Raw genomic sequence first — 15788 nt, 5'->3', positions numbered from 1 at the left:
TTCATCCTCTTTTGCTTCTCTTAAGTATTTCAGTAAATTGATTTTAAGTGACTTTGTCAATGGTATTTTCCATTAGACTGGACAAAAATTGTTTCGTAGCTAGCTGCTGCTATTAGCATTAGGAAATACTCAGTCCTTTAAATTGACTATTCCCTGCTTGGGATTAGTTCTCCCCATGAGCCTGTCTAAGCAATTCTATCACTTCTTTTAGTTCCTGTCCACCTCATATGTTTGCTCTTGTCTCTATTTCTTTTAGTGTTGGGTCAAGGAAAGCAAATATGAATGTTTTAATCTTATGTCCTAAGGCTGTTTGGGCTCTGGTATTCACAAATATTTTCATGGACTATTGTGAAAGCTTGTAGCTATTTTGCTATCTAGTCCTTTATTGCTAAACTTACAAATACAAGATCAACTCCTGAGATGCATTTTCTTAATTCTGAAGCACAAACTATATACACTTGATTTCTAATATATTCCTTAATTCCTTGGTTCTTACCTAAATATGCTTAAGTGAAGCCATTAAACAAAATGACGTTTTTCATGTGAGCCATTTCTTTGCTTGTAAACAGGTCACTGTTCATTTCTATCAATTCCTTATTGGTTCTAGTGACTTTCCTAAACGGGTACCTGTCACTGCTGTGCTTTAAAACATTTGGTAACTGTCTGCCAATCATTTGAACCTATTACCTGAACCCCTAAATTAACGTTAATCTTAGTATTCAGTCTTGTTCTTGTGTTTTCCTCTGCTTTTGGCTTACCTTCCAATGGCCAGCCCATGTATATGTTGTCCCTGTGTTTTTGTAGTATAATCCCCATGAAACAGGATGCAGTGGATGATGAAGGAGATAACTTCATCTTAATCTGTTACAATAGGGATATCTGTTATAATAGGGAGAATATTCCTTAATAAGAACATTTCAAATAAAAGGAATGATGTTTGGTATTTTACAGAGAAATATCTCAGTCATTCACAAGTCTTACGAAAATCATGGTAGAGGTAGACAGATATTATTTTGGAAGATGTTAAGCCAAAGTGTTTGAAGAAGAGCCATGTTTCAAACATTGATAGGGGATTTCTCTGTCATTGCTATTTTTGAGGACAGGACACAGTTAAAGTTCCTGATCAACTCTACTGGCATATTCTTTGCACGCAACTCCCCAAACCACTACCAGCATTCCATCATTGTCTTTCTTTATTGCAGTGCTATCGAAGGCTTTCTATATATCATAATACTTGGGCTCTCTGGTCCTCTATTCTGCAGATGGATTTAGCAAACAGAATAGAGAGGCTGTTTAAGACTTTGAGGAAAGAGGTTGGGCACAGTTATTCATTCTGTTCTTTCTCTGCTGGTGCAAGACGAGACTGGATTCTTCCAAGTTTCCTTTGCACAGTTTTAACTCCCTGGGGAAACACCTGTAATCTCTCCATCTTGCTCTTACCTCTTTTCCCTTTTCTATTGTGAGAACTTATGACTTTCTTTTTTCTGCCTCCCCATACTCCTGTAACTGATCTGTTTATTGAATTATGTCTAATTTAACTTTCTTGAGTGTTGTGTTTTCTGCAAAGATGGGCAAACTCAATCTTTCAAAATTTCATAGTCTTGCCCCACTCCTTAGCCTAGAGCTTACCTGTTCATGCTGTGGAACACAAAGAATTCCTCCCCACACTCCTATGTTCACTGGTGGCATTTTGAACACAAATTATGTTGGAAGTACACGTTTGAGAACACACTTATACTCCGTAGTATGATTTGAGCTCCTCAAAGATAGGACATGCTCCATACACCTTTGATAGTTCCAGAGCCCAATGCAGTGTCTAATGGACTAAATATTGACAATGTGAACATGAAGTAACATTTTGCATTGTTGTTTAATTTTTGTTTTTGCCCTTTTAAATATTCTTATAGAAAAATAAAGATTAGTAAAAAAATTTTAAAGTACCAATTACTTAGTAATTTTCTTTTTGGTTTCTGGAATATCCCAGTAAAGTTTTTGTTTCTTAAGTTGTTTTTTAACTAAAAGAACAGAGAGAAACCAGATCAACGAGCACTTGATAAATATCCAAATAAAATACTTTTGTCCATGGAACTTTTCCAGAGAACAATCAGGGGGATATTTTGTTTCCTTCGCTTGGCATGAGTGCTACTTTCCCCAGGGTGCAATAACCAGGGCTGATCAACAACAAACAGAACCACTTGTTCAATTTCATGAACCTAGAAACCACATGTGATATTTCTCTTCTAAAATTCTCTTTGTTAGTACACTGGTGTATGTCCATTTAATCCATGTTCATATATCACATGTATAATAAAATCAGAATAAATTTGGATACTAAATTTTAAAAATTAATGAAGCTAAGAAACATAAAATTGGCCCAAGTCAGGAGTAAAGTATTAACCCTATTCTCTTTGTTTTACTTACATATTTCTATTGATCATAATTCTGTAGTGCTATTCTATATACTCATTGCATTGTATCAGAATATTTTAGCTTCTTTTGCTGTTTCCTTTTCTTTTAATCATTAAAAAATTATTCATATTTACTCTTTTGAAATCCAGAAAATGAAGAGAAAAAAGTGATGGGGAGATACTTTTTTCTACTGTTTCATGCTTCAGATGCCCAGAACAGAGCCGGATCAGGCTGAGACCAAGAGCCAGTAACTCAATCCAGGTCTCCCATGTTGGTAGCAGGGATGCAAGTACTCAGACCTTTTTCTTGTTGCCTCCTAGGATGCATACTAGCAGGAAGTTGGAGCCAAAAGTGGAGCTGGGACTAGAACTTATGTGCACTGATAGGAGATGTGAGCATCCCAAATTATATTTTAACCTCAGTACCAAATTCTCACCCCACTGTTTCATCTTTTTTTAAAGATTTATCTTATTTTTTATTGGAAAGTCTTATGGACAGAGAGGAGGAGAGACAGAGAGAAGGATCTTGCATCTGATGATTCACTCCCCAAGTGACCGCAGCGGCCAATGCTGTGCCGATCCGAAACCAGGAGCCAGGAACTTCTTTCCAGGTCTCCCACTCGGGTGCAGGGTCCCAAGGCTTTGGGCCATCTTCGACTGCTTTCCCAGGCCACAAGCAGGGAGCTGGATGGGAAGTGGAGCTGCCGGGATTAGAACCGGCACCCATATGGGATACTTGCGCTTTCAAGGTGAGGACTTTAGCCACTAGGCCACCATGCTGGGCCCCCATTGTTTCATCTTTCTGAAGATTTATTTATTTATTTACTTGAAAGGCAGATTTTAGAAAGAGAGAAAAGGAGAGATAATGAAAGCCCGTTCATCATCCGGTTTACTACAGAATGGCCACAACAACTGCAGCTGAACCAGTCTGAAGCCAGGAGTTTCTTCCAGGTCTCCCACATGGATGCAAGGACCCAAGCACTTGGGCCTTCTTCCAGTGCTTTCCCAACCACATTAGCAGGGCGCTGGGTATAAAGTGAAGCAGCTAGACTGTAAACTGGCAGCTGCATGAAGCAGTGTTGTTGTAGTTGGCAGCTTTACATACTGCACCACAACACCAGCCCCACATTGTTACATTGTTTTTAACCCAGGTGTTTGTTTATTTGAATGTATTATGTTTTCCATATATTTAAAAAAATATGAATTGTCTGCTTCTTTGAGGTACTGCTAATTGCAAACTTACCTAGAATTATTATTAGAGGATATTTCTGGAGGTGGAAAGGTGATGGTACTAAGGACAGCAGGCTCATTAAAGTGAGATCATCCCATGCCAACTGGGACATGTCCATATCTTCAGCTATATCTTCTATCACTTGCCTTGTGTCTAAGATTTGTATCATTGGAGTTTTATTTTGAATGATGAGACTGACTTCAAGGTTCTCTTAATTGTAGTTAAGTTATATTAGAATATTAATACCACAGTCTACCATAATTCATTACTAAAGGCAGAAAATAACCTTGCCCTGAGATGACTCTTGTTCAAATATGGGCAAACTTTTTGTGTAAAGGTTCAGCTTAAATATTTTAAGCTTTGTGGAACATACAGTCTGTTACCACTGATCAGTGCTGTTTTAGTTGTAAAAAGTAGCCATCAACAATATTTAAATTAATGAGTGTGAGTCTTTTGCCATAAAATTTATAAAATCAGTTGATGGACTGGATATGGCCCATGGGCCATTCTTTGCCCACTGCTAATCTAAAAGAGTTGGGAACATGCAGATGAGTTTACAGCTCCAGAATTGTATTACTTCTCAGCTATTTCTTTTGCTGTTCTCAAAATAGACTAATATCTCTGTGTGTGTTCTCTCACACAACACATACAGTAACTCTGTAGTTTGAGTTGCAGTGAGCTTAACCTCATGTTAACCCCACCCCAAGTCAGACAATCTGAATATATTGCTTAACCTATATTTTTGTGACAGGAATGGGCCTAAAACTTCTCAAAAATCAAATGGTCTGCATCCAAACGAACCACATACAACTAAGGGTAATGTTTTTGTGAGAACCAGGAGTACTGGCATCCAAAGGCAAAAGAAGACAAATGACCTACCTCAGAGAGCAAATTCACCTTTCTCTTTCTTTGTATCTAGGATTTCATTGGGTTGGGGGTTGCTCACTCAGAATAGTAAGAGTAACCAGCTTTTCTATATCCATTGATTCAAATGATAGTTTCTTTCAGAAAAGTCTTCACGACATGTAGAAATAATATTTTGTCAACTGTATGGCCACTTCTTAACCCAGTCTAATTGATCCATTAATTGATCATCACCAATTTCAAAATGAAGGTTACAAACCTTACTTTTATTTCTCTCTTTACTATCCAGTTCTTGATACACACTGGATAATCAAATTTGACCAAAGACAAGTCAGTATTTTTATTTAATTATCCTTATTTTTTCTTTGAAGACACAGGCACATACTAATTGCCATGTAAATACAAAGTTGGGAAATACACAGTGTTTGCTTGCTCTGACACCAGTTACAAGTTTGAGATTGTCCAAGATCACCCTTACCTCCAGTAGTTCACTAGAGGGACTCAGAGGCCTAGATTAAATCTTTTGTATCATAATTATGTTCTATTATAGTGAAGTATTCAGATTAAATCAAGCAGAGGGCAAAGCCCAAGGAAAATCCAGATGCATTGCTCCTTCATGGTCCTCTACCCACCTAGTCATGAACAGTGTGATCTCCTGGTATTGGTGTGTAACAAGTTAACATGGTGTTTTATCAAACAGGGCCCAAATTTAGGGGGTTCATTTAGGAGCCAAGGGCAAAGGTCCAGTCCCTGTTTGGAGAAGCTTAACTTCTTTGCTACACAAATGGTCACCTGTATGGTTCTTGAAATCAGAGTCTGATGTTGACCATGACAGCATGGACTGGTTATTAGGGAGATTTATTGGGAAACAATGCTTGCTTTCTCCATGAGTTGAAGTGGCTGAAGTTACAAGATGAATGATCATTGATTTCCCATTTATGCATTAAATATGAATTTTTAAAAACAAAGGAAATTATGTTGATTCTATTTTTTTTCAGTCCATAATTTATATTAGAGCAAAAAGTTCTGATACTTTTAGAAGAGTATTTTTTCCTTTTAGTAGTTTTAAAAGTTTGTCTTTCACATCTAAGAAGTGCATATATTTGATATTTCATCAATAATTCCATGCATATCTAACACATGATCTTTGTGATTCTGGATCTATAAGGTCTATATTGTTAAAGTTTCAAAATTTCTTATCCTACTTCTTATAAGCTGCTAGTCCTGAGACAGAAAAAATGGGGATTTTAAAGGATATTTATTCCCTAAATATTTCTTAGATTTCTTTTCTTCAGAAGAACACATAGAGTTTCCATGAAGCTCTATTTTTTAAGACCCAGAAACAGTACAAATCTGTGGTTTCAGTCAACAGTTTTCAAAAAGTTAAAAACTGTTTAGATCTACAGTGAGCCTGTGTCAAAGATTTATTTAACTCATTAATGAGAGAAATGGCAGGTGGTAGAGTTGGTTTTGAAGTAGGCACTGCAATAATGCTGGCATAAAATTAATAGATGAGGTTTCTTAAACAGTTTCTATCAACCAGGATAATAAAATTTTGCCACTGGACTTTTCTACTGCATAGAAGTCATTCAAATCTCTAAAGTTCACTTGCAATTGATATAGAGGAAAAATCACTTTCATTGGCATCAGTTTAACATTTACTCATGCAGGGCTATAAAATATTCTAATAGTAGCAAAAGGGTAAGCCAAAATGAAATAGTCTTAATAACATTGAAGAACTTAATCTCATGAATCAAGTCAGTATATTAAAATATATATACACTTTAGTTTTAAATGCAAAGCTTATCAGTATTTTAGTGATCATTTGAATCATTTTATATCAAAGCAAGTGTTTTACTTTAAGTGACTTTTAGATAGTATTTATTCAATTTTGTGTTGACTGTATGGAAGATACTTAATAAATATTTGCAGAATTAATAGACATGGTTTATTAAATACTCTTTTTTGTTAGGGAGTCAAGTCCAAATAATTTGTTGTTGTAATGACACTTGCTCGTGCTTGTGAAAGCAATAAAGAGTAGTAGGGGTTGGCATTGTTACACATTGAGTTAAGCTGGTGATTGCAACTTTATGTGGGAGCAACTGCTTTACTTCTGGCTGCTCTGCTCCTGATCCCGCTCCTTCACATGTGCCTAGGAATACAGCAGAATATTCCCAAATACGTATTCCCCTAATGCCCACATGGGAGACCGGGATGGAGTTCCAGGCGCTGAGATCCTGGTTGTGGAGTTCTGGACCAACCCCAAGTATTGCAGCTTCCCTTTTCCACCATCCCTTCCACACTGCCACTCTGCCTTTCAAATAAACAAATAAATTTCAGGGAAAATGATTACTGGGAAAACATAGGCTATAGAATCAGATCAACATGGGTCAGATCCCAACTCTAATGCTTTCAACAAACCATTGAACTGTTCTACACCTTAATTTCTTCTCAATAAAATGAGGATAGTGTTTTTCTGGGATGTCATAAGCAACCAAAGACACAAAAATGATTGCTTGTAACATGCAAAATGCATATTTAACAGTAAAATGATAGGACATTTTCTAGAACATAATAAAAATGGATAAATTTTCCATCATCTAAACCATTTTCCTTGTTGAGAGATATCATTAATGACACATCAGAGTGGAGATGTGGGAGTTAACTCTCCCTTTTAAGATATGTGACAGTTTTCTATCCTACAAATATGAATAAATACTTCTAATTTTTATTATAGTTTTAACTCTAAGATTTATTTAGAGTATAATTCAAAGACTTATTATTTGGTGATAGCAAGTAATTTCTCTGTGGTGTGCTAACCTTGTGAGACCCAGGAATATTATTGTTAGATCAAGATTTCTAAATTACTAGGTTTTAAGTCCTCGCTTAACCTAAAGGTTCTAGTTACGTTTGCTGCAGAATAAACATGCTCTAAAACTGGACATTTAAGTAGAACATATTATTCTGCTAATAGATCCATTAGGTGGGGAATTGGAGAGAGCAGGGATGGCTTGTCTCTTGTAAGGATGTATGGGCTCAAAAGTTCAAAAACTTGAAGACTAGATGTAACCTAATGGTTGGGAACTAAAATCGTCTAAAATACACGACATGCTTGACAGCTGAATTGCAATGACTTAAAGAATGGGGCTGCCAACCAAGCCATCTACACATGGCTTCTATAGGTTCCTCCCTTTATGCATAGTAGTCTCAGGATGCTTGGAATTTTTACATCATGATTCAGGTCTCCAGGCACAAGATTTCTGGCCAAGTCAAGTGACTTTGCTTTTTATGACAACTTCAGAAGTATTTTCTCTACAGACTGGTGGTTAAAGAAATCACAAGTCCATCAAGTTTGAACAGAGTGACCATTATAAAAGAGAGTATGAGAGAGATGTTGATGTATGACCATATTTGAACAGTAAAATTTGTCACAATAAGTTATTAATTTTGTTAAAATTGACTTTACTTTTAAAATTTAGCAATTTTAACATTTTCAACATCACTTTATATGTAGATATTATATACAAACACATATATATTACATACCACTTTTTCTTAAAAATGGATATTAATGTCACAAAGTGAAGTGTTCATGGTAATGATCATAATGCGGGGGAAAGAATGATATATTGTCATGTGCATGATGAGTGAAATGTACATGATTGAGTGATGTGATATTTATTATTATATATCAGATGATGTGCCATCTACACATTTGTTTTTGTTCTCTGTGTATTTACTTCCACAAATAAAAGGAAATATGGTATTTGTCTTTCTGGGTATTTCATTTAGTGCAATGAGTGACTCAGTAGAGGCCTAATTCACATAGTAATATGAAATGAAATTTGAGGGAACTTCAGAAAGTTTGTAGAAAGTAGAATTAAATGTATAAGTATATTTTGTGTATGCACAATTTTGAGATTTTCTCATAATACACATTTCCCATGTATTCTGAAAAAAATAAATTTGCACAAAATAAGCTCATATTCATAATTTCACTCTTTCATGAGCTTTTTGATATATCCTCTAATTGTCAAGAATGCTAACTTTTAGTTGAGTTATTGTCACTGCCCTGCATTCATCCAGTACCACAATTTTCTTTGTGAAAAGCCATTATTTTCTATTACTTTTTTCCTTCACGTTGCATTTTCCTAGTTTAGGTTCATTACCTCACTCATAAAGCTGCTTTAATAATTAATCTGTTTCCATTTTCCAAATCGTTTTCTCAGGTGCTCATCTATTCCTTGAAAGTGTTTAATTTAAAAGACTTTTGAAGCATGACTACATCTGGCTTAATAAATCTAAATGTCAACTTGGAAGCACCCAGTGACATTCAAATATACTCCTTTCAATGTAGGGGACTTGTGTTTCTACCTCATCATGTATTTTGTCAAAAGAGGGTCAGAAATATTGCCTTGTTACTGAACTTCTGAAATATTATCAGAAGAGTTGGCACTATGGGGTGAGATAGATTGACTTTAATGGTGTGAATCTGAGAAATAGTCTTAAAAATTATGAGTTACTTTATTTCTAGACTGCAGACAAAATGTTTAATTTTAGCATAATAATAAGGAAACTAAATCATAGAAGCATAGTTTATATTAAGAGTCCAAGAGCCACCAATAAGCAGAATAATTACATTGACCTTTCTGCACTCATTAATTCCTGTCATAGTTAAGCCTTGATCAAACTGTTATACTGGGTCTGCTGAGTTCAATGGATAGAGAATGTTCACACTGATGATCAATCAATGAAATATGTGGCTTCCTCTTCTTACCTTTGGATGTTGGCAATAAAAAGTTTATCAGAGACCAAGGAAAATCCAAAGAAAACTTGCTTAAAAGGAGCCTGAGATAGATAGAGGACATGATTTTTGTGGTTTTTGTTGTTGTTCCTACCATGGATTATGACAGGATTGCTAAAAGGGTAATATAAAAAAGTTATATCCAAATGATATGTCCCTTTGCCTAGCCAACCAATCTTCTTTGTACATCTCATTGTTAATATATTCAGATTTGTGGAATGTGTTATGCTTTGGTAATATCTGCTGTATAAGATGTAAAATACAAAATGTGGAATGGAAATTTTCTCTTCTCCCTCTTGGGATTTATTCACCTGACATCTCTTTTTAATCTCTGATTATTGTCATAGTAATTTCAAAGATGAAAACGTTTATGTCATTATTTTAAACTGTGAGAAAAGTTTAACTGACTCAAATTTACCATCTTTCTTTGTGGCAGGTGGTGAAGTTTACCAAATCCTTTGAATTGTTGTCCCCAAAGTGCAGCGCCGATGCTGACAACAGGTAGGGCTTGTGGGTTTTATGTTTATCTGGCTCCTTGGGGTTAACAGTTTTGTGTAATTCTCTGAAGTTAGGAGTTATTCTTTCTCTGCATCAATAAGTGTAACCAAGTGTTATACCTCATTATAATTCTGAACTCACAACAAAATTACAACTTAAAAATAAATGCTTATACATCAAGCTTGCAATTGGTTTTTTATATGTTGCCTTTAGCTTTTAGTACGCAATGTCCCTGAGCCTTGTAATGTTTTTAGATATTCCCAAACTAGGAAAAACACCAAATTTTCTGCTGCATGCTTACCCCACCCTTTTTTTTTTTCATCCCCTTTGCACTTCCTTATTGTTAGTTGTTAATACTCTTTTGGGAAAAGAGTGAAAGTTTGTAGTAGCTTTCCTTTTGTCCCCACTGATATGTTTAAGGCTGTGAGAGGATAAAAATGAGGATGGGAATAACTGGTAAATATTCCTTAACGTTGCGTCATTTCCCTGAATAATGCCTGAAAAACTACCAGAAATCTGTAGAATTCTCTTTACTTTGATCGCCTCTAGAGGAAGCTCTAAAAATAGTAAAATTGATATTGTGCACATATAAAAAGATATATACCCAGGATTCTTGATGATATCAATTTCATGCTGTTGCTGACACCAATACTAACTGTATGAAAAGCTTCTATTTATTGTTAACTGTGCCAGACATTATCCTAGATACAATATATGTATTTAATTCTCCAACAAAGTTCAACACATCTTTTGGAAAGTTTATTTATTTGAAAGGCAGTTGCACACAGAGAAAGAGTGTGTGTGTGTGTGTGTGTGTGTGTGTGTGTGTGTGTGTGTGTGTGTGTGAAAGAGAGAAAAAGAGAGAGAGAGAGAGAATCTTCTATTTGTTGGATTACTCTTCAAATGGCCATAGCAGCCAGAGTTGGACCAAATGGAAGTCAGGAGCTAGGAGCTTCTTCCAGATCTCCCACATGAGTGCAAAGGCCCAAGTACCTGGGCCATCTTCTGGTGATGCTTTCCCAGGAGACTTGGCAAGGAGCTTGGTCATAAGTAAAGCAGAAGAGACTCGAACTATTACCTATATGGGATAACAGCATTGCAATAGGCAGCTTTATGTGGTATGCCACAATACCAGGCCCTCAGCAAGTTTGAAATAATGGATTCAACGTCCTGCAGCTAGTTCTTATTACCTTATCCAAGGACAAGTGTTCCTAGCTAAAACTGTCTTGGCCTCTAAACTGTGCTCCTATTACCACACATAATTTAAAACCTAGAAGTTATCATTAATAGTAAATGTGTTATCATTTTCCAAATTTGATTGTTCAATCAGAATCAACTGTGGACAATTTACTAATATGTGAATGCAGAAGAGTATTGGGAGATGCTGATTCAATGCAGTGAAGGTGAAGTTTGTATGATCTACATTTTCAAGATAATCTCTTTAAACTAAACTATTTATTTCAAGATGTATTATTGAAGGATAATTTAATATTTTACATCTATTATTTACCTTCTATCTATGATTTCCCTTAGGTTCAGGAAATATATACTAGTATATTACAATGGATACTTTTGTTAGTCTCCTTATTTTTTTACCAGATATATGAAGTTTAAAAGAAATATTTGTTGCATATTGTGTCATTCCATTATAGGACATTCTTGAAATGGCAAAATTTGGGGAACAAAAAGCAGTTCACTCGATGACATAGACCAGAGAGGTAGAGATGTTTTTTCTACACAGGGCTGTATGGGTCTCTCATGTTGTGGTGCAACTTTTCTGCATCATTCTTGTCATGGTGGTTAGACAGCTGCTTTTGTCAAGATTTACAGAACTACACATTAAATATTAAATTTTACTGTCTGAAGATGATACTTATAATGAAATTTAAAGTAGGAAAAATAAGGCTTTTGATTGAGGTTTTCATATTCACGAAAATATATTTATGTTTACATCTATCAGCTAATCTTTAATGCAGTGAGTTGTTAATTGATACTCAACAATTTTTCTTAATAAAATGTGGTAAATTAACATTAAATGCATTTTTAAAAGTCCTGCATTTGTACTGATTTATTTATTTAAAGACAGTCTTAATGTAAGTTATCTGTCTCATATGTGAGAGGGGAAAACTTCAGGTGTTATTAAGCCCAGCCTTTGAATTATTATTTTTAAATTCTGCCTAATACAGGTTCTCATGATTATTTCAGAGTTAAATACTGCTGGATTTTTTAAAAATTATTTTTAGGGTTGACGAGCTTCCATATTAAAATGAAATGACTGAAGGCTGGCTGCCATAGGCAGATTTCATGACAAAGAAGAAAAGATGGAAGAAAAGGTCATGTTGTCTTTAAAGAGACATTTAAAAGTGTCTTTGACCTTTGGCATTATGAGGTAGTCCACTCAGCCCTTCTATTTATGGTTTTAAGTTAATATAGAATGTTTCATTTATCATGATAGACCTTTTCTGCATTCTCCAGTAATTTTTCTCTTATGTATGTGGGTTTTTTCAGGCTCTTTTTGGAAGTTAAAGGAATAGACAAGTGTTGCTCTAGTGTTTACTCTGCCAGTGGCATGGAAAAGACATTGAAGCAGTCTGTGACTCTACAAATCATAATCTGTAGTCAACACATTAGAAATCTTTCCTCCAACTTTTCATCATTTAACATCTTCCCTGTAGGTAATGTCCATTAGATGCCTCAGTCCTCTGACCATCCATCATGATTATGAGTATAGTGTTTAAGGTATCATTTCTGTGGCTCCATGGAACAAGATTTCAGGATAGTATTTCTTTCTTTTTTTTTTTTCAGGATAGTATTTCAAGTCTGATAAACTCTGGTTTGAGGCTTACTGGTTTCCATGGCTAGTTCTTGAAAACAATTTTTTTCAATGAAAAAAATTTCATTGCATTGCCAGCCCATTACTTCTACTTAATATCTTGCAAGGCTAACTTCTTTTTCACAGGTAGTTTCGTCTTGGTCTCAGGGCAGTCATTAACAACCAATTCAGGAGTTGCAAAGGATCTGATTCATTCCTCTCCATTAGGTGTGTATCTCCTCTGGGACATTCTTAACAATATCTCCAATGATAAAATTTGTAATATGTTACATGGTAGATTTTTTTCAATTGTTGAAGAATTAAAATTGTCATAGTTGAATTCTGTAACTCTCTTATCTTTGTTCTAAATGTGTTCCTTGGAAATAGTCATTCTTTGTCAAGCAAGTATATATTGAGTAGCTTTTCTGTTTTGGGCACTCTTCCACATGATGGTACAACTGCAGAAATTTTATTTTTAAAAAAATCAGTAGTCTTCCATCCTCAAGGATCTCAAGGCCAACAGACAACAGTGGGGATGGGGGAGGTAGTTACACATGAAATATAAACAGAATCAAATCTCACCAGGGCTTCACACAAGGACATTTATAAAAAGGGCTCCATTAAGAGTGAACACTTCTAATTGGTTGCTTAGTGATTTCTCTATTCTAACACAATATTCTTAGTCCTTTGCAAAAGCCAACCTTGAAATATTTCTCACAGTCTCAAATATTTTGTCCTAAACCAATTTTACTGCTGACTCATTGTTTCTTTCAAGTGCTCAGTCACAAATCTGCTCCCTTGGACATGACAGAGCCAGCACCTGTAGGGTGTTTGCCATCTTATCCAGTTCAGAATTTCATGAGCATGGCTGGACACTTCACTGCACTGCCATGGCTCCCTGGCACTGTCTTAAAGGTGTTGGCTTCCCATACCCGAAGAAGATGGAGTACTTTGTACAGAAATGAGAAGAATGCTCCTTCCTGTATGTCACAGCCAATAGCCTGGTCCCTAAACATCCATGTGTGTGCCCCCTTTTTTTTGCACATTTTTTATTTGTAAAGATTTTGTCTTCGGCCTTCTTCCTCTGTAAGACTTAGACTTCATTATTTGGACCAGACTTAAGAACCAGAGCAGTTATGCTCTGAATTTCCCCATTTGTTTCTCATCTTGGCTGCCAGGCTTGGATACTCAAAACTTCCTCCTTCTCACAATGCCTTTCACTCCATGTTGATTAACTTTAATACTGATCAGTGCTCCCTCATGCACAGATGTGTCTCAGTTTTTTAAGCAGAGACACAAGAAGATAGAAGAGGTGACATAGGTGACAGTCATCCGGATACTTGAGTGATCTGTTACTGCCTCCTAGAGTGTGTGTTAGTAGGAAGCTAGAATAGGAAGCAGAGCCATAGATTCTGTTGACCCAACTGACATCTTAACTGCTAGACTAAATGCTTATCCCCAAGGTGATGTTTAATTATATAGGAGAGATACTGTAGGGAAATGGAGTAATTTCTCTACCTTGCTGAGTTCTTAGGTAGCATAATGTCCTATAACAAGCAACCAAAAAGGTAGATTAACAAGAGGAGCACAAGCAGATGTTATCAATGTGTGTTTCTCATACATGCATGGGAAAAACAAGTAAATCTCAAAGAAGTGGCTTAGAATTCTACATTTTATAGCATCTTCAACCAAGATCAATACTTTTTTTTTCTTTTTTTGAGAAGGAGCAAGACATAGGAAAATGACATTAACTCTCTGGGGAAGAAAAATGGTGGGAAATGAAATAAACAGGAGTCTGTAAAGCTTGATATGTATATTTCTCTGATGCAAACTCCAGGGAGATAAAGGTCTTAACTTGCTTTTGGTGATCGCCCATTGTAGTTCCTGCTTTAAGACAAATGAAGAGAAGACAGGGCTTTTCATTGATCTTCCCCCTCAGTTACCCTCAGTAAAATAAGGCTGACACATTTTGTGGTAGAATATTAGTCTCCTACAGCACTCAACTCATTATGGGAAAAATGGAAGCTGATCCTTTAGGATGTGCAAAAACTTCAGTTAGATTCTATAGATTAATGACAGTTAATGATGCACCCTATCTTCCATGGGGAAGTAGTATTGTGAGCTAACGTGTTGAGTAAGGGAACATGGCATGTATGCATACTGGAGTCTTGAATTAGGGCTGTAAATTGACATCAAAGACCAGCATACTCCTTGATGATAACTTCCATCTTCTCCTGAGGACACTCAGCTGCACGAAAGAGACATCCGGTTGAGGTGAAGATCTTCTTGGAACCTTATGAGATGCCCAGATTCTCCTAATGTGCCTGAAGACTGGCCTGCTGCCTGTTTGTTCACCAAGGAATGATATATTTATATTTGTGCTGTAGAAAATCACCTGAGAAGCAGTGTGGAGACGGCCTGTTGAAATGGGAAACTGAGGTCCAATAGGAATTAACCTATTGCCTTGCCTACCCAGGATAATGGCAGCTCAGTGCTGAATGATCCAGTCTCGCTACTGTTCCAGATATTTGACTGCTCTTTTTGTCTCATAGTCACTCACCCTTTTGATTCTTCCCCTGCTTCAGATTTCTAGGTCCTCTTAAAGTGGTATTTCCCAGAATGGAACATGATTTTCAACTTCTTTTGTTTCAGAAACAAAACAGATCAGAAAGAAGCATGTACTTCTCTTGTTCCAAATGCAGCACTGTTAATGCAGTGATTATTCATAATCATTTCATGTTTTCTCACTTTAGGGCCTTTCCTAAGAAGCCCAATTTAAGAAAATTTGGTGGATTAGTCTGAATAAACTTTGGATAAATAAACTCTTGGATCTCTTGTTCAACCTTTAATAAAGCTCTCGTGTATCCTTCATAAGAGCAAGCAATTTGAACAATAATATGTACTTGGAAACTGGAAAGAACATTTATAAAGGTCTTGATGACTAGAAATTTTCATTTTGTTTAGAATATCTTTGGCCATATTCTGTTTATGTATCTTCTAGGTAGAAGTATGGCTGCTTTGGGAACTGATGTTCTCAGTTTTACTACTTAAGCTGTTAAAAAAATTGATAATCTGACATCTATAATTTTTGGAAGATAACTATCCAAAAGAATTGTTCATGTAATCATTTAATGGAACTTAATGAAAATCATGTTATTAAAAAAATCCAAC

General features: G+C 35.8%; 1 protein-coding gene across 2 annotated transcripts in view; it reads left to right on the top strand.

The window, feature by feature from the left end:
* PDE11A (phosphodiesterase 11A) overlaps positions 1-15788 on the top strand; it is a 387926-nt gene that overhangs the window by 175333 nt on the left and 196805 nt on the right. For both annotated transcript variants that reach the window (XM_040971787.1, XM_040971785.1), the window contains exon 5: positions 9744-9808. In XM_040971787.1, the coding sequence (XP_040827721.1) occupies positions 9744-9808 (65 nt within the window). The remainder of the gene's footprint in view (positions 1-9743; positions 9809-15788) is intronic.

Source organism: Ochotona curzoniae, unplaced genomic scaffold (genome assembly GCF_017591425.1).
Source record: "Ochotona curzoniae isolate NIBS_2020 unplaced genomic scaffold, NIBS_Ocur_1.0 contig_2210, whole genome shotgun sequence".
In the NCBI taxonomy this organism is placed as follows: domain Eukaryota; kingdom Metazoa; phylum Chordata; class Mammalia; order Lagomorpha; family Ochotonidae; genus Ochotona; species Ochotona curzoniae.
This window is presented reverse-complemented; position numbering and strand designations above follow the sequence as displayed.